The sequence below is a fragment of the Muscardinus avellanarius genome (genome assembly GCF_963383645.1).
Source record: "Muscardinus avellanarius genome assembly, chromosome: 16".
Taxonomy (NCBI): Eukaryota; Metazoa; Chordata; class Mammalia; order Rodentia; family Gliridae; genus Muscardinus; species Muscardinus avellanarius.
The window spans coordinates 4,219,728-4,238,104 of NC_137802.1; the positions used below are offsets into that span (position 1 = coordinate 4,219,728).

The 18,377-nt window shown below is 65.0% G+C and overlaps 1 protein-coding gene across 1 annotated transcript; it reads right to left on the minus strand.

The window, feature by feature from the left end:
* Positions 1–240: 240 nt before the first annotated feature.
* Positions 241–15,486, minus strand: NCLN (nicalin; the record flags this gene model as incomplete). Its single annotated transcript, XM_080713917.1, has 22 exons — positions 241–468; positions 677–695; positions 847–967; positions 2,258–2,331; positions 2,376–2,454; positions 3,433–3,796; positions 3,904–3,961; positions 4,127–4,182; positions 4,258–4,336; positions 4,410–4,463; positions 5,186–5,346; positions 5,418–5,456; positions 5,536–5,623; positions 7,022–7,200; positions 7,280–7,419; positions 7,494–7,582; positions 8,761–8,864; positions 10,146–10,226; positions 10,364–10,458; positions 11,213–11,357; positions 11,815–12,005; positions 15,303–15,486. The coding sequence occupies 22 exons, from the start codon at positions 15,484–15,486 to the stop codon at positions 241–243; spliced, it is 2,628 nt and encodes an 875-aa protein (XP_080570043.1).
* Between the last annotated feature and the right edge of the window lie 2,891 nt (positions 15,487–18,377).

An 18,377-nucleotide genomic window follows, 5' to 3' on the forward strand; every position in this document is an offset into this window, starting at 1 on the left:
AGCAACTTAGTGAGCCCCTCGGCAACCGCGTGAGACCCTGTCTCAAAATACAAATAAAATAGGGCTGAGGGGTGGAGCGCGGAGGGAGAAAAGCCCCGGGCTTCCATCCCTAGCACCGCAAAAACAGACAGAACAGACGAGAGAGACAGAGACGAGCAGAAAGCCACCGTGCTAAGAGGTTGGCATCTGCAGATTACGCGAAGCATGTTGGGAGCTTGTTGTCCTGTTCTTAGGACATTTCTATAAATCTGAAATTATGTCAAAATTAAGATGAGATAGTAAGCGGCTGGTATCCGTGAGGGCCTGGGACGCGCGCTCAGCCCCTTCCTGAAGCCCGCAGGCAGGTGGGTGCCCCGCCGCCCGCTGCGCCCACTGGTCCTCCATGGGTGACGGAGCCGCGTGCCCAGCCCCGCGGACCCGGGCACCCGGAGGTCCTCGCCCACTGCCCACGACCAGTTCTCTCCAGACCTGCGGATGACGAGGGGGCGGTTAAAGTCATTGGGAACGCAGCCGGTTCGCGGACAGCCTCAGCTGCTTAGTGAGGCCCTTCGCAGCTCTTTGAGACCCTGTTTCAAAATAAAGAATAAAAAATAGGGCTGGGGGTGTAGCTGGGAGGTAGATGCCCCTGGGCTCCATCTTCAGTACCACGAAAATACATATATACATACATACATACAGTAAAAAGGGCGATTTTCCTGGAGAGAAGCAAATGGCATTAAGCGACTGCCGTTCACTTCTTACTGACCTAAAAATCCCCCGTAAGGAAGTGAAGCAGCGAGGCCGAGCCGCCCTGGGTCTAGGGCAGCCGCGACAGGCTTGTGGGAGGCCCCAGGGTGGACGGGACACCCAAGGCCCAGGGAGAAGCCGCCCTGCGTGCAGGCGCGGGCGGCCGGCTCGCGTTCGTGCCAGCTCCTCGGGCTGCCCGTGACCTTTCCAGACTCAAAGGAGGCCAGCGCGGCGCCCGCTCCTTCCCGCGGCCGCTCACGGCACCGTGTCACAGACAGACGGTCCCTCCACGCCAGCTCCCGCGTGCCCCAGGGCCTTTGCCTGAGCTGTCTGCGGCCCGAGTCGCTGTGCTCTGATTTCTACTTTACAAATCTCGAGTCCCCTCCTTGTGCCCGAGACCCTCCTTGTGCCCGAGACCCTCCCCCTGCAGAGAGCCATCCCGGCCTGGCACGTGCCTGGAAATGTGCTGTCCACTGATGGCGTCCACCGCCCGTCCCTGCCTGTGGGCGCCTGGGGCAGCCGGCACCTCTCCTGCACGCTGGGTCCTGGGGCCAGCGCTGGGCCCACGCCACAGAGCGCAGAGTGGACTGAATCTTTTTTTTTGTGTGTGTGTGGGGGTCTGGGGATGGAACCCAGGGGCATTCGACCTCCGAGCTCCACCCCTTGCCCTATTTTTTATTCTTTATTTTGAAACCGGGTCTCTCTGAGTCGCAGAGGGCCTCACTAAGTAGCTGAGGCTGGCCACGAACTAAGTAGCTGAGGCTGGCCATGAACCGCGATCCTCCGTCTCAGCCTCCCGAATGCTGGGATTACAAGCGTGCGCCACCACGCCCAGATATATAAATATATCTATTTTAAATTTTGAAACAGGGACTCCCGAGGTGGCTCAAGTTTCGGCAAGGCACTGAGCCTGCCCCGAGCCTGCGATCCTCGTTTCAGCCTCCCAAGACCTGGGATTACAGGGGTGCGCCACCCACCACGCTAGCCGCTCGTTCACCACCCTGAGCCCTGGTGGCGGCCAGCGTACGGGCGTCATTCCACTCGGGGACCCCTTAAAATACTGCCACTTCAGCCAGGCGGGGTGGCACTCGCTCGTAACCCCAGCGCTGGGGAGGCTAAGATAGGAGGATCGCAGGTTCACGGCCAGCCTCAGCTACTTAGGCCCTCGGCAACTTAGACCCCGTTTCAAAATAAAGAATAAAAAACAGGGCAGGGGGTGTAGCTCGGAGGTCAAATGCCCCTGGGTTCCATGCCCAGACCCGGGGAAAAAAAAAAAAAAAGGGCCCTGTTACCAAGTCTTCAGGGTAAGGTCCCACGTATGCGCGCCCTAGAAGACGCAGAGAAATGGCGCACCGGCATGGTGCTCCTGGCCGGCTCGGCTCGCTGACGACCTTCAACGTCTTGGTTACAATTCATAAAAAAAAAAAAATCATTTTTTGCACAAAAAGAATGTGTGAAGAGGAGGCAGGGTCTTTCCTCTAAACACGAGGGGCTTTGGTGGGGTCTGCACTGTGTCCCGACATCTCCCCACCGGCGCTGGGCAGGGCAGGGAGCGAGGCCACCGCCGTCCCCTCGGCCTCCTGGCCGCACGGCTTCACAGCTGTCCTGAGGGCAAGATGGCCGCAGAGCGGGGCAGACCCTACGCCCACGGTGGGTCCCAGGAGATTGCAGCCCGGGGGTGCGGCCCAGGACCCGCGGGGACGCCCCGCTCCTGGTTCTTTGGTGGCTCTAAGAATTAAACACCCCTCAACCTCACCGGGCGGGCCTTTCTTTTGGTGCTGAAAACGGAACCCAGTGGTGTTCTACCCCTGACAGTCGTCATCCCAGCACGCGGGAGGCTGAGGCCGGAGGACCGCGGTTCGCGGACAGCCCCAGCTACTTAGCGAGCCCTCTGCGACTCAGTGAGACCCGGTTTGAAAATAAAGAATAAAAAACAGGGCTGGGGGTGGAGCACGGAGGTCGAATGCCCGTGGGTTCCAGCCTCAGTACAGAAAAAAAATAAGTAAATAAACGTTTCTGGGCCTTTAACCTGCGTCCTCCTGTCTCCGCCTCCACAGCTGGGAGGACAGCTGCGCACACCGCTGCCCACCAAGCCCCGGAGCTGGGAACAGGCTGCGCGGTACACTGCAGACCTGACCCCGGCTCTACTTTCCCGTTTTCAGTACTGGGGATGCGACCCAGGGCATTCTACCTGTGAACGACACCCCCCCCTTTATCTTTTATTCTTTATCTAGAAACAGGGTCTAAGTCGCTGAGAGCCTAAGTCGCTGAGGCTGGCTTCGAACCTGCGCGATCCTCCTGTCTCCGCCTCCCAAACGCGGGGATGACGAGCGTGCGCCACCACGCCCGGCTATTCTTTATGTTAAAACAGGGTCTCACTGAGCTACAAAGGGCGTGTTAGCTGAGGCTGCCCGCGAACCGCGATCCTCCCGTCCCAGCCTCCCGAATGCAGGGATGACAAGCCTGCGCCACCGCGCCCGGCCCTACGTTATTTATTTTGAAACAGGGTCTAAGTCACGGGGCCTCGGAGAGTAGCGGAGGCTGGCCGCCACCCTCTGGTCCTCCCATCTCAGCCTCCCAAATCCTGGGATCAAAGCGGGCGCCACGCACTGCCGACACAGGCTCTCGCGGTGCCCCAGACACCACACAGGTGAACATTCAATATGGCTTTATTTTCTGCCCAGGCGCCTGCGTCCCTCGGCCCACCTGAAGCCCGGCTGGTCAGCGGGGCCCTGCGGCCGGGGTGGGGCAGCTCGGAGGCCCGCGCGGGGGCGCCGGCCTTCCTGACAGCGGCCCGGGCCTCGGGAAGGGTGCCGGGAGGCGGCCCCAGGGAGCTGGCCGCCGGAGCGTATTGCTGATGAATCCACGCGCCGTGGTCTCCCTGAGGTCGCGCCCCGTCCCCGGTGAGGGGCTCCAGCCACGGCGCCTGCCCTGGGTTCAGGACCCGCCAACGGGACCCGGGGGCTGGACCCCACCTGCGGGTCTCAGCGGGGCGGCCCTGGGCCCCCGCCTGCGTGCCCCTCCTGGGCGGGCCTAGTCCCCAGGGCACGGCCCCCTCTTTCCGGATGAGCTAGGCGGGAAGTGACCGGAAGCTTGGGTGCCCCGGGGGACAGATGGGGCCGGGAAAACCAGGGGGCGCAGGAGACTGCGGGGCGGGCGGTGGGGCCGGGGCGCCACTGGCCCCGGCGGTGAGCCCCGCGGGATGCCAACGGAGCCCGCGCCTGGGGAGGGGTCGCTGCGAGAGGGTGGAGGACATAAATAACTGCGCCAGCGTCCGTGGCGCGGGGCCGGGCACGGAGGAGCCGCGCGGGCGCCAGCGCCGGCCTGGCCCGCGAGGTCCCGGTGTCCCCTCCCCGTGGACGTCCAAGCCAAAGGAAGGAAGCCCGTCCGGGGTGCTCACGGCGTCTTGGCCTTCACCAGCAGCCTCTGCACCGTCTTGTAGAGGAGGCGGAAGTGCTGGGGGGCGGGGGGCGGCCGGGGTCAGCGCGGAGGCGCCTCCGGCCGGACCCCACGCCCCGGGCATCTGCTCACCTGGACCGCCGTGTAGGCCATCCCGAGGTAGGCGCCGATGCACACGGCCAGGAGCAGGTCAAATATGGCCGGCTTGACCCTGGAGGAGGAGAGGGCTGCGGCCATGAGCCCGGGCCTCGCCGGAGCCCGGGGTGCCGGCCCCCGCTGCTCACCTGTACGCGTTCATAACCTGCTTGAGCTGGTCGTAGAAGACGAACTCGGGGTCCCTGGGGAGACAGCACGGGCTCTACCTCTGCGCCACGCACCCCAGCACTACTTTAATGTTTGACTTGAAACAGGGTCTTGCTGGGTTGAAGAGACGCTCACTACTCGCTGAGGCCTAGAGTGAGGCCGCCCGCTCCGGCCGCGACTCCCGAGAGGCAGCAGGGAGGGCCTGGCTGGGCTGGGCCGCGGAGGTCACCGCCCGCGCCCGCGTACAGAAGGAGGTCACCGCCCCTGCGTTCCTCAGCCAGCCGGGGAGGAGCTCCGGGCACAAGAGCACGCGTGTATGGAGACTGAGCGCGTCCCAAACTGCAGGACACGCTTACGCTGAAAATGGATTTTAGACTTTTGGTGCTGGGGGCGGGACCCAGGGGCGCTCTACCTTCAAGGTTCACCTGCAACCCACTTTTTTCTCTTTTTATTTTTTTGTGGTCCTGGGGACGGAACCCAGGGGCATTCGACCTCCGAGCTGCACCCCCTGCCCTACTTTTTAGTCTTTATTTTGAAACCGGGTCTCACTGAGTTGCCAAGGGCCTCACTAAGTAGCTGAGGCTGTCCCCGAACCGCGATCCTCCTGCCTCAGCCTCCCGAAAGCTGGGATGACAAGCGCGTGCCCCATGCCTGGCTCCATTATTTCTCTTGAAACAAGGCCTCGCTGCGTTGCTGCGCCCGGCCTCCAACCCGCGGTCCTCCTGCCTTGGCCTCCCCGGCCCCGGCCGCGGCTCACCGCTTGTCGGCCTTGACATGGTGCTGCCGCACGTCCTTCAGGTAGCGGCCCAGGAAGTGCTCGAGCGTGCTCAGGAATGTGCTGTCTTTGCTCAGCAGCTGCGCGGCCCGCGGCTGGTTGGTAAGCCAGTCCATCACCGAGTCCAGCTGCTCCTGCTGCACCTGCTGGGGCCCGGGTCACATGGCCGCCGCGCCAGCCGCTGCCCCCCGCCCGCCCGCCCGCCGGCCCTTACCATCTGCTCGGTGAACACGGGCATGTCCGGGGGCGTCCCCTGCGGAGAGAGGAGGCCGCGGCGCTGAGCCCAGGCCGGCGGGCGGGCGGGCGGGACAGGGGCGCGGCGGGGGCCTCACCTTCTCTGTCAGGTTGTAGATGACCCGGGTCAGCGCCTCCGCGATGATCCTCGTGTTCCGCGTCAGGGTCTTTGAATCCACCCGGGATCTTGGGGAGACAGGGACAGGGCTTTGATCACGGAGGCGCGAGGGGCCGGCTGCCCCGACGGGGTGGAGACGTCTCCCTCTCCCGATGCCGGCGGCCGAGAGTCTGCCAGGCTCCCCCTCCCAAGCCTGGCCCCCGCCTTCCCATCTGGAAAGCGGGGTGGCCCCGGCATCCGCCCTGGGTGCCAAAGGGCGGACCTGGCCTGACCTCTCTGCAGCGGGGCGGACGCAGTCCCCCGCACTCAGGCCCACTTGGGAGCTCGGGGTGGGCTCTGCTGGTGAGCGGGGCTGCTGTGGGTGGACTCAAGTCAGATGAGGTCCCCTGGGAGGGTGGACCCTAAACCCAGTGACTGCCCTCGTGACAAAACGCAGAGGGGCCGGCCCCGCCGTGGAGGCAGAGCTGGGGACGTGGCACAAGCCAAGGGGCGCTGGAGAAGCGAGAAGGATCCCCAGCGCCGTGGAGGAGCGCGGCCCTGCGGAAGCCCGGCCCTCGCGCTAAAACAGAGGGGCAGGTGCCTGCGGCTTGGGGCCTGGGTCTGGCACTCTATCCCCGCGGCCCCAGGAATTAAGCTCATGGCCAGCCGGCCAAGGCTGTGCTTCCGGGCCCTCAGAGCCAGTGGCGGGCCACTGCCCCTGACCGCAGGGGCACCAGGCTGCAGGAGCCAGCGGCTACCTTGATGGCCCCACCACGACGGCCTCACCGCGGGCTATGGAGACAGGGCAGCAGGCACCACTGCTGGGCAGGGCGCACCTGTCCTGAGCCACGTTGTTACGGGCCGCTAACGAGCTGAGGGCTCGTACCAGGGCGGAGCATGTGACCGGTCTCTGAGAGCCGGGGGCCAGGCTGCGGAGGCGGGCGGCTCGGGAGTCATGGGTCCAGCTGTGATGGGCGGGGCCCTGCCCGGGACGAGCCATGGGTGCCGGGAGGCCGCACGGCCACTGTGGCCTGGTGCCTGGGACATCACCTTGACCTCTGCCCCTTGTGCCCCGTGAGCAGCGACGGGGCGGCCCCCCGGGAGTCGAGCCAGCGCTGCGGGGCCCTGGCTGCAGGACGGGTGGAAGTGGAGACCCCACGGGGCCGTCGAAGTGCCCAGCACCAAGGCTTCTCCCCAAGGCCCGGGAGGAGCTGACACCCAACAGCAGGCACCCGCCGCCCTGCGCAAGCGTCAGGCCCTACCTGGCCACGCTGCAGGGTTTGCTGACCGTCAGGGGCGGTGGAGGGGCAGAGGACAGCTCCAACCGTGGCCACCGCCCAGCGGCTGCGGTCAGGACAGTGCCCACTCCGCACCGGGGCGCAGGGCGCTCCAGAGCAGCGGCCATCTGGCTGCACTTGGCCGAGGGCTTGGAGGCCGGAGCCTGGCCTGGACCCCGGCCGCTCCCGCCCGCGCCTCGCCACGCTCACCGCACATCCATGATACTGCTGCGCTGGCCGTCGCGGTGGCTCTCCAGGTGCGACAGGGTGAAGGCAGGCAGCCGGCGGATAGCGAAGCGCTCGTGCTCCCAGGCCAGCACGTCGTCCGCCAGGTTGATCTTCTTGTGGACCATGGAGAAGCGGACCTCGGGGAACTGGTGGGCGGCCACCTGAGTGCGAGGCGGGGTCAGGCGGGCAGCCTCGGGCGGGTGAGCGGGCGGGGCGCGGGGCCACCCGGCCGGCACCCACCGTCTCCAGCTCCCGCAGGAAGGCGTGCTGCGGCGTCCCCTCCCGCGGCGGCTTGGACACATGCAGGTGCAGGCTGCGGCCCCGGCCCACGGTGTCCAGGCACAGCACGAAGGCCACGTTGTCCTGCAGCAGGCTGGAGTCTGCAGGGGGCGGGCGGGGGCGGTGGGTGGGCTGCGGGCGCCGCCTGACCCCAGCCCGCCCGCCCGCCGCTCACCTGTGTGGTCCAGGTTGTCCTCCAGCCAGCGCTTGGTGCCCTGGTAGTTGAACTTGCCTCCTCCAGAAGCGAAGAACAGCAGGTTGTACCTGGGGACGGGAGGCGGCGTTGACCGTGACGCCGGGTGCAGGGCATCAGCTCCCGGGGCTGGGCAGTGGCTGGGCCTTTCCCAGATGGGCTGACCCGGGCACTGCAGGGCGCTCAGCAGTGTCCCTGGGCCCCGCCATCCCCGACTGGGAGCCCCCAGGCCCGAGGGCCCCACATCTCAGACGCTGCAGCGTCTACAGACACGGGGGCCATAGGCCAGGACAGACAGGGCCTGTCCCCATGGCAACCAGGGGCCCAGCTCCGCATCCCGACGCAGGATGGACTCCACACCCCCACACGCCCCGCGGCCCAGCAGCCTGGCGCTCTCCCGGGGAGGCCGAGATGTGCAGGCCCCACGCCGGCCACAGCTGGGTACATGGTCCCCAGCACCCACGCCATCCTGGGCCCTCCAAGGGGAAGTGGCACTTGCTAACGTCGTCCCTGGCAAGCCGGGCCCTAAACCCGGTGACTGGATCCTCGTGAGAGGCAGAGACCCGAGGGGCACAGAGGAGCCCAGGAGCTGCCTCCGCCTGGGCTGCGATCCAGCACCCGGGGACGTCGAGGGCAGCAGCACGAGGCCCCAGCCACCCGGGCGCACGCCGCCCGTCCTCCGCCGTTATCCCCTCGAGGTCTGGCACGCCGTGGACTCACGCAGGAATTAACAGGTCAGGACGCACCATGCTAGATGCGAATCCCTGCCTGTGAGAGGGGCTCTGCAGCCCCCAAGAATACCAGGGCGCCAGCACACCCACGGCACCTGGGACTCAGGCCCCGGGGTCTAGCCCAGCCTCGCACCACTGCCCATCACGGCTGCGGACGCTGCAGCGGGCGGCAAGCATGGCCGCGCCCGCCCCTCTGGCAGCCCACTACCACGGGTGCCGGGCGAGGCGGCCCTTCGGAGGGGCGCCCCCCTCTGTCCTGCCTGAATTCGCACGTGACGGCCAGCGCGCGGCCGTCCCCTTGTAAGCACAAGGTCCGCAGAAATCTCAAGCGCCACGGCCCTGACCGCTCAGTGCTGCTGACCCGGGGCCGTGGCCACCCTGCCCGAGGATGGGACGGCAAACTGGTTAACCCCGGTCTCAGCCAGGCGACCCGGCCCCTGGGGAGCTTCTAGCCCGGAGCGGGTGGAGGACGCGCTCAGCGCCCCGCCCCAGGGCTGCGTCCGGCGGCGGGCACTCACGCGGCGTGTGTGCGCTTGTAGGTGTAGAGCCGGGAGAAGAGGCGCGCCAGCTCCAGCAGCACCGAGACGCCGCTCCCGTTGGAGTCCGCACCGAGCGACAGCCACTGGGGGCGAGAGAGACACGGGGCGGTCAGTCCCGGCCCCCACCAGCCGCAGGAGCCTGCTCTGCTCAGCCCCACTAGCCCGGGGGCGAAAAGCTCTGGCCCCCATGCCAGGAGGCGCTCCGGAGCCCTGGCGGGGCCCCGAAGGCCGCCACTCCCCGCCGAGGGCTCGTGCGCCCTTGTGCCCTGCCACAGGGACAGGTGGAGACCCCACCTTTTTTTTTTTTGTAATACCGGGAACTGAACCCAGGAACGTTCTGATACTCAGCTACACCCCAGTACTTTTTTTTTGGCACTAGAGATGGAACTCGGGCATTCTACATCCAAGCTACACCCTAGCCCTGTTTGTAATTTTTAAATATTTATTTATTTATTTTGTCTTTTGCCAGTCTGGGAATAGAACCCAGGGGAATTCTACCTCCAAGCTACACCCCCTGCCCTATTTTTTTATTATTTTTAATTTGAAACAGGCTCTCACTGAGTTGCAGAGGGCCTAAGTAGCTGAGGCTGGCCGCAAACCGCGATCCTCCCGTCTCAGCCTCCCGAATGCTGGGATGACAGGCGTGCGCCACCGCGCCCGGCCGCCCTTTTAAATTTTACTGTGCCATAGGGTCCCACTAAACACCTGCGACCCTCCTAGCTCAGTCTCCCAAGTACCGGGTGACAGGTGGGCACCGCCACGGCCAGCTGTCCACCGCCTCACGCCCCAGGGCAGCGTCGCCAACAGAGCAAGAACGGCCAGAACACAGGCACGCGATGCTGTTCGCGGCCCGGGGCCTCCTGGGGGCAGTGGAATGTTCTGAGTGCGGCTCTCAGCAACTTAGTGAGACCCTGTTTCCAAATTAAATATAAAAAAGATCTGGGAGTATAGCCCAGAGGTAGAAAGCCTCTGGGTTCCACCCCCAGTACCAAACACACACACAAAAATCATCATGGAGCCGGGCGCACGCTTGTCATCCCAGCATTCGGGAGGCTGAGACGGGAGGATCGTGGTTCGCGGCCAGCCTCAGCTACTTAGGCCCTTTGCAACTCAGTGAGACCCTGATTCAAAATAAAGAACAAAACAGGGCAGGGGGTGCAGCTCGGTGGTAGAACGCCCCTGGGTTCCGTCCCCAGACCCGCACACCAAATGGCGGGAGGTGGGTAAGAGCAACATCTCAATCGCCCCTGCCGCCCAGCGACCGGGAACGGAGGGGACGGTGGCTACTCCGGGCCCGCTGGACGGGTCACCGTGCCGTGCACCTGCCTCCCGGGCACTAGGAGTGATGGGGGGGGCACACGTACCGGGGCCACCCCGAAGGCGTCGTAGTGGGCCACGATGACAATGGTGGGCAGGTCCTCTCCGCCCAGCCCGGTCAGCCGGCCCTGCAGAGAGACCGTGAACTCCTGGAGCAGCCGCCATGGCGCCATCACGGCGCGGGCTGAGGCACCGGGCGGGCCGGCGCCTCACTCACTGCTGCGCCCGGCAGGCCCCTCCTCAGGGGCGGCGGGCGGGGTCTCACCTCCACGCTGGTGATGAGCCAGTCGCTCACGGCCTTGCTCTGGACGCCGCTGGTGACCATCTGGAAGCCGTTGGCGGTGGCCGTGTGCAGCAGCACTGTGGGCAGGAGGGACAGGGCGTGAGCCCACGGCGCCCGCGGGCCCACTGAGGCACGCGCCAGCCCAACACCCCTCGCGCCACCCGGCCCTTCCGCCTGGACGTTATCTTCCTCCCCCTTCTCCTCCAGGTATTTAAGCAAACAAAACAAAAAGAACTCGCTCTTCAGTAGAAAAGCCGAGTGAAAGCGGCCATCGTCCGGGCTGGAGCCGAGACCCAGGGCCAGCTACGCGCAACACGGAACTCCCAACGGCCACATTTCCTTTTTTCTCAGCGCTGGGGATTTTGGGGACTCGGGGGTTCTCTACCCCTGAGCGACATCCAGCCCTTTTTGTTTTACTCTGAGGGGGGCCTCACGAAGTGGCCCAGGCTGGCCGCAAACTCGCAGCCCTCCTGCCCCAGCCCCTGAAGCGGCCGGGACGACAGGCGCGGCCCGGCGTCCGCCGTCTGCTGCGCTCCGGGTCCCATTGGCGCGGCCCGCTCCTCATTTTCCCCTTGGCGGGGCAGGTGACAGGGCCCCGCCATCACTGGATGGGCACGGTGCCTCCCACCCAAGGATGCCAACCGCGCCTCGTCACTGAAGCCAGATGGCCACAGGAGGGATTTGCCGGCCACAGAACAGGGAGGGCGGCACACGGCACCGCCTCACGAACCGCACGAGAAGTGGAGGCCGGGGCTGCGTCCTCTGGACCAGCGGCCCCGCTCTCTGTGCGCCGGCACAGCCAGGATGAGGCCCCGCGCCCCCCACGCCCACCTTCAGCGGCAGAGGCGGAGCCCTGGGACGCGGAGGCCGCCTGGGTCTGCTCGTAGATGGACAGCAGGGCCTCGTCCTCCACGGCAAAGTACACAGGGACGATGGTCTCCATGGCCAGCATCTCCGGCTCGATCTCCATGAACTGCTGCGGAGGAGGCAGGCGGGCAGGGCTCAGGCCCGGGGCTGTCCCTGGAGGCAGCAGACCCCTCAGCTGGGCGCGCCACGGGACCAAGCCCCTCCCCACAACCCTCTCTGCCCGCAGAACGTCCTCATGGGGACCCCTCCGGGGCGCCGCTAGATCCTAGGCGCTGAAGCCAGATCCCCCGCCACCACGGAGACCAGGCCGAGGCGTCCCCTGACGGGTGTCCTGGGCCCTGCAGGACGCCGCCCCCAAGTCTCGCTAGACAGCAGCTGGCGTGTGGGCACAGAAACGCCAGGACACCGAGCCGGGCGCCCCTCTGGGGGAAATCCTGGCCCTGCAGGTGCCGAGCACATCCCTGGATCCCGGGCTCCAGGCCCCTCCGCCCCAACCCCAGCAACCACTGCTCAGCATTTCTTGGGCCCCGGCGGGGTCGGCGTCGGGGGTGGAGGGGCGGCCTCACCCGCACCACGTCCTGGGGCACGGCTGCCATGGCCCGCGGCAGGATGATGACCACGGCGCCCGCCGACTGCCGCAGCGCTTTCTGGTACTGCTCGTAGGAGAAGTCCGCCAGCCGCATGAGCACGCAGCGGCGACTCAGCACGTCCGCGTCGGTGGTGCGCGCCTCCGTGTTGAGCACGGCGTTCCGTGTGCCTGCGGGAGAGAGGCCGTCGGCCGGCGTCCCTGCACGGGCACCGCCGACGTGGAGCCCGCAGGCCGCGCGGCAGCCCCGCCGCCCAGAGCACAGGTGCCAGCAGCCCTGGCCGGTGGCTGAGGGTCCACCCTGAGGTGCAGGCGCTGTAACCCAAGGGTGTGCCTGTGTGCCAATAAAACTTCACCTATGCAGCCGGCGGTGGGCCGGACGTTGCTAAACCCCCCGGGCCCTGAAGGCCTGCGCCGCCCACCGCGCTGGCTCCTTGGGTCTCTGTCTGGTGCCGCTCCCTGGCCGGCCGGGCCTTACAGTCATGTACCTCGGCGCCAGCCCTGACTCTCCATAAACACCAGCCGCCAAGTGAGCAGACGCCAGGGCCCGCTGTTGGCCCCATTAGGGCTCTGCGGGCACCGAGACACCAAGCCGGGCCTTGCCTGGGTGGCTTCTGCCCGCTCCACGCCAGGGGCGCCCCTGCCAACAACAGATGTCCGGGCCTCACTAAGGCCCCGGGGGCGGGTCACCCCCAGGAGGGACTGGGTCGGCGATGCACAGGCCCCTGCAGGCCGGCAGGTGGAGGGGCCTCCGCAGGGCTTCTCTCCAGCACAGGGCGCTGAGCCTGCGCCCCGGCAGACGCGTCTCGGGACAGAGGGAGGGTGCTCGGCCGGCAGGGGAAGGTGTCTGTCCCGAGGACGCGGCAGCATTGAGTGCGGCGAGGCCTGGGGAATAGGGAGAGACCTCAGACAGCCCCGTCCCTCCCCAGCAACATGGGAGTCGGGCTCGCTACCCCGTGATGGGGATTAGAGCTGGCTCAGCCCAGCAACTCTGGCTCTGGAAAGGACAGCCAAGGCCGGGCATGGAGGCGCACGCTTGTAATCCCCGCGCTTGGGAGGCCGAGGCAGGAGGATCGCGCAGGTTCGAAGCCAGCCTCAGCTACTTAGTGAGGCTCTCAGCAACTCAGTGAGACCGTTTCCAAATAAAACATAAACTAGGTCTGGGAGTATAGCCTGGAGGTAGAAAAGTCCCTGGGTTCCATCCCCAGTACCACCAAGAAAATTATAAAAATAAAATAATAAAAAAAAAAGGGAGAGACCCAGAACATGCCTGCACCTGTGTGGCGAGGGCTGCGCCAGGGTTCAAGCCAGGCATCTGCTCCCAGGCTCCCTTCAGGGGCTGACTGGCCCTGCCCCTCAGAAGCCCGCTGTCCTCCTCCCCTTACCCTCCCCGGGACAGGATGGCCCTCCCAGCAGGCACTGGATAAGCTGACTCCATCTGGAGAGACCGACCAAGGCCTGGCCACGCTGGGGACCCTGGAGCGCACAGGGCCCCCAACCAGGCCACCATGTTTGGCTGGGCTGCCAAACGGGAAGCCAGAAACATTAACTCTCATGTGAAGTTGGTCAGTGCCAAAAAGACACAAGTGACGGGTCTAAGGAAGCTCAAACACTGCGGCCTCCAGAGGCCCCGAGCTGGGCCGGGCCACGGGGCCGCGACCCTGCAGGGGCAGCTGGGAAGGAGGGCGCGGAGCTGGCCGGGGGTCACCTGTCCACGAGCCCTGCCACGCCAAGGCTGGGCCGCGCTGCAGGGCGGAGGCAGGCAGGGCCCTCCCCACAGAGCACCCTGCGAGCCGGCCTCGGAAGGGGCCGCCCCTCCACCTTGCCCCTCTCAGGAGGCAGGCGAGGCCACAGGCGGGGAGCGGGTGAACCTGTGGGCACCAGGGCGCACATGCAGGCATGCTGCAGGGGAGAAGGCTTGTCCCCTAGGAGGGACAGAGTCCACCTGGGGGGGCGTGGGCCCCCCTCCTGTACCTGGCACTGGCCTTGGGCACGCCCGGGGCTTCCCCTTCCCGACAGCCCAGCCCCACGTTTCTCAACTGGGCCCAAGGAAGTTGGGCAAGGAGCCCAGCCCGAGGCTGGGGCTGGCGGGGAGCAGCTGGGGCGGGGCGGGGAGCCCGGGGCAGGCAGGGGAGGGGCTGGGGCCAGGCTTCCCCCACCCGTGCCCTGCCCCCAGATCTCTGCAGAGGCAGGCGGCCCCCCAACAGGCCCCTGCGTCCACCCTCCAAACCCAGTCCCTGTGGACGGGCGTGCTGCTGGGGCCGGGGGCGCCCGAGGTCCCTCCCTGTTCCCCATGCCGGTGCTTGTGTTCACAGCGGAGATGGGGAGGCCGGGAAGGAGGTTGGAGTGGACGAGGTCCTGAGTCAGGAAAAAGGACAATCAATCGGGGAAGGGGCCCAGGGCCAGGGCAGAGGACCTGAGGGGTGAGGGGAAGCGGAGAAACGGGGCGCAGGAAGAGCGGGCGAATGCCGTGGGGCTGGGGAGAAAGCGCGGGCGTCTCTGGGGCGGCGAGGAGGGGCAGCGTGATACCCACCAGGGGCACCGGCTCCCCCGAGGGGCCGGGACAGGCTGGTGTGTGGGGAGGTTCACGGGGCTAGAGGCGGCCACCGCAGCCGCAGGAGCTTGTGGTGCGGACGGCCGACAGACGGTTCCAGAAAAGCCTCACAAGCCCCAGAGCCGAGCTGCCCCGTTTGGCGGCCACTGGCCACACGTGGCTGCTTGGGTTTGGCATTTAAGCTGCCACCTGTGGCCGGCAGCTCCCCATCCCAGAGCAAAGCCCCGGGCGAAGCCGCGAACGGTTCTACCAGGTGGCGGCGCCCCTAAAGACCCTCCTCTGGGCCAGACAGCTCACAGAAAATAAATCCCTGACTTGGGGAGCTCTGGGCCGCGTCCGCTCACCCCTAGGAGGCGTGGGGCAGGGGTTCCCACCACCGCGGCACCCCAGGGGCTCCCCTCAGTCCGGTGGACGCCGGGCAGCGCTGGGGCATGTGTCCTGGGCGCTGGGCGCTGGGCTGTGACCCTGGCCTCCCTCCACGCCGGGCGGGAGCTTCTGGTCACAGCAACCAAAAATGTCCCCGGGCATTGTCCGGGGTCCCCAGGGTTGGAAAAAAAACAACAACCCACTACTCTAAAAGAAAACGACGCGACTTTGGGGTGTCACAGGGCCCGTCTGGCTCCATGTCCAGAGGAGGGGCTCCCGGGGGCCGCCGGGGGCGCGGGGGGCCTGGACGCGTCGATGGCAGCCCGGCGGAGGAGCCCGCGCAGGGCACCGCTTCTTCAGGAGGTCAGGCCTCGCCATTCCTCTGGGCCTGAAGATTCCGGAATCCGAGCTCCAGGCCAGGCCTTCAATGGCTCGGCGGCTCGGACCGGCGGGGCCGGGGTCCGGGCCGGGGCGGGGACCGCCGGGACCCGAGGGGGAGGAGCAGGCGGGGGCCGGGGGGCCGGCGGGCCGGGGTCCCGCGCACGCACCGTAGGGCTGGCCCTGCAGGTCGTACTGCTGCATGCGGTACACCGTGAACTCGTGCGCGGCGTCGGCGGCGGGCAGCGGCGGCGCCACGAGCAGCAGCACGGCGGGCAGGAAGACGATGAAGCCGAGCGGCAGGCAGGACGCCTTCAGCACGTTCTCCAGCACCTCCCCCGCTTCCTCCAGCATCCTGGCCGGCGGCGGCGGGCACGGGGCGAGGACGGGACGGCGGCCGCGGCTCCTGCGGACTCACCTCGGCATGGGCAGCCGCCGGGGTCCTGCAGGCGCTCCGCGGGGCAGCCCGTCTCCGCGCGGGGTCCTGCGGGCAGCGCCGCGGACGGCTGTTTTGCGCGCGCTGCCTCTCGGGAGTGGTAGTCCGCCCCGGCGCGCGCGCGGAGCCACCTGGGAGTCGTAGGCACAGTCTGGGTCTCTCCCAGAAGGAAGCTACGGGGGGCAGTTTGGCCGACGCTACGTGTACGCTCCAAGTTGGAAAATACAGATGTTTGAGAAACTATCTGTAGAACTTAAGTCCCGCCTATGGCACGGGACGACGGGGTTAGGGGCAAAAACGGGGGACCGGATGTCACCTTCTGACCTAGAAGAAAGTACTGTGGGAAGGGAACCGGAAGTGTCCGCGCTAGGTCTCCTGGGAATTGTAGTCCGGCGGAGCAAAACGCACAGGATCATGGGAATTGTTGTCTTCGAGTTTCTGAGGTTATGGGGCGGGGAATAAAGATTCCTCCTGGAAAAGAGAGATGTTTCGCTCCACGAAGGCCCAGACCTTAGTCTGACTCTTGAATTTGTGTATCCCCAGAACTCTAAGCGCAGCGCCTGTTCACCCCCTGGGTGGGTGATCTGTAGGATTTGGGGACGAATGAATGAAAAAAGGATATAAAAATCAAGACAGGCGGTTGCTAATGAATGACGCAGTGGGTCATGGGATTTGTAGTCTCCAGCCTGGATTTTGTGATAGGAGTTCGTCACGGACTTGTGTTTCTCTTTATTCATATTTCAGGCATATTTGTGCTAACAAATTATTTGTTGTTTACTAGAAATTTGAATATAATTTCGAGGTATCAAATACTGCTATTTTCCTAAATCTGCCAATCCTAAGAACCCAGTGTCATCAATAACACACCCCCTTGAACGGGAAGGGGAGACTAAGGTCAAGGGTCCAGAAGCCAATGGCCCTGGCTGAGCAGCCAGCTGGCGTCCCAGGCTCCAGCGCCGGGGCCTCCCTTCTGTCTCCCTTGAGAAGCAGCCTTTGTGCCCACAGAGAACACACACCCACAATCCCAGTACTTGGGAGGCTGAGGCAGGAGAATTGCAGATTCAAGGCCGGTCTCAGCAATTTAGGGAGACCCTTGGCAACGTAGCAAAACACTGTTTCAAATTAAAAAAAAAATAGGGCTGGGGGTGCAGCTCAGAGGTAAAAAGCTCCTGAGTTCCATCCCCAGCACCGCGAGGAGGAGGAGGAGGAGGAGGAGGAGGAGAAATAGGGTCCTGCTAAGTTGCTGAGGCTGGCCTCCAGGTCGCTATCCTCCTGTCTCAGCCTCCTGAATACTGGGTTATGGTTGTGTGTCACCACACCCAGCACAAAGGTCTTCCTAGGCCTCCCCCGTGTCTCATGTTGCATATGGGGGGATTGAGGTTTGCGGTCCATGGCAGAACTGGGGAACACGAACAGATTGCAGACCCAGGCAAAGGGGTCCCCATGAACCCCGAGCCGTCCTGGGGAAGTTCTGCCCCTCGAGGAGCTGGAGGAGGAGGGAGAGGGGAAGAGGACCCGGGCTCAGCAGGAGGCACGCCACGGTCCGGCCTCCTGGAGGTCACAGCCTGTCTTTGGCGCTGGAGACGCAGCCAGGGCCCCCGCAGAACTCCACGGAGGTGTGACCCGGAGGAGACCAAGGAGCGAAGAGAAGTCCAGGGAGGCTTCCTGGCAGCGGTGGTAAAGCGGAAGTCAAAGGCTGGGTCTCAGAATGGGGTGTTATTTGGAAAACGGGGTCACTGCGGATGGAATTCACGAGACCGCGGCTATCGTGAAGCGGGGTGGCTCTAACTGACGGCCAGCGGACCGGGACGGTCTCCCTCCCGGTCGCAAAGGGAGCCGGCCCCCGCCCACACCGGCCCCTGGATTTCCCACCTGTATAAATCACGTCCTTTAAGCCGGACGCGGTGGCGCACGCTCGTCATCCCAGCACTCGGGAGGCTGAGACCTGGAGGATCGCGGTTCGCGGACAGCCTCGGCTATTTAGCGAGGCCCTCTGCAACTCAGTGAGACCCGGTTTCAAAAAATAAAAAATAAAAAATAGGGCTGGGGGTGTAGCTCAGAGGCCGAATGCCCCTGGTTTCTATCCCCAGATCCGTAATAATAATAATAATAATAATAATAATAATGAAGCTAAACAGGCCGGGCGTGGCGGCGCACGCTTGTCATCCCGGCATTTGGGAGGCTGAGACCTGGAGGATCGCGGTTCGCGGACAGCCTCGTCTACTTAGCGAGGCCCTCTGCCACTCAGTGAGACCCTGTTTCAAAATAAAGAATAAAAAATAGAGCAGGGGGTGTAGCTCGGAGTTCGAATGCCCCTGGGTTCCTTCCCCAGTACCTCAAAAATAAAATAAAATAAATAAATAAATAAATAAATAAATAAATAAATAAATAAATAAAAAAGCCCTTTATTAACGCAGCCAGCCCGGTGATAGTACCTCCAGGAAGCCAATACACCGAGAAACTGCACGTTTAGATTTCCTGAGTTTTAATGAATGCCCAGAGCCACACGTGGCCCGGGGCTAGGCGCCATTGGCGCGGCTGAGAAACCAGCTCCCAGCCCCAAGCCCTCCAGTATGTGGTGGGGACGGGGAGGGCGGCCGGGGGCCCCGGCTTCCTGCTGAGAAGATGGACGGACGGACGGACGGACGGACAGAGCCGCTCTCTACCCCTCCGGGGCCGCGGCTGACAATCCGCACCAGCTACGCGTGTTGGTCACCAGCCCGCGGTGCCACTTAATGTAAACAAATTCGGATAAAAGTCAGTCTACGGTGGAAACGTCTGGTCCTCGCTTGCGAGCGAGCCCGTGGGG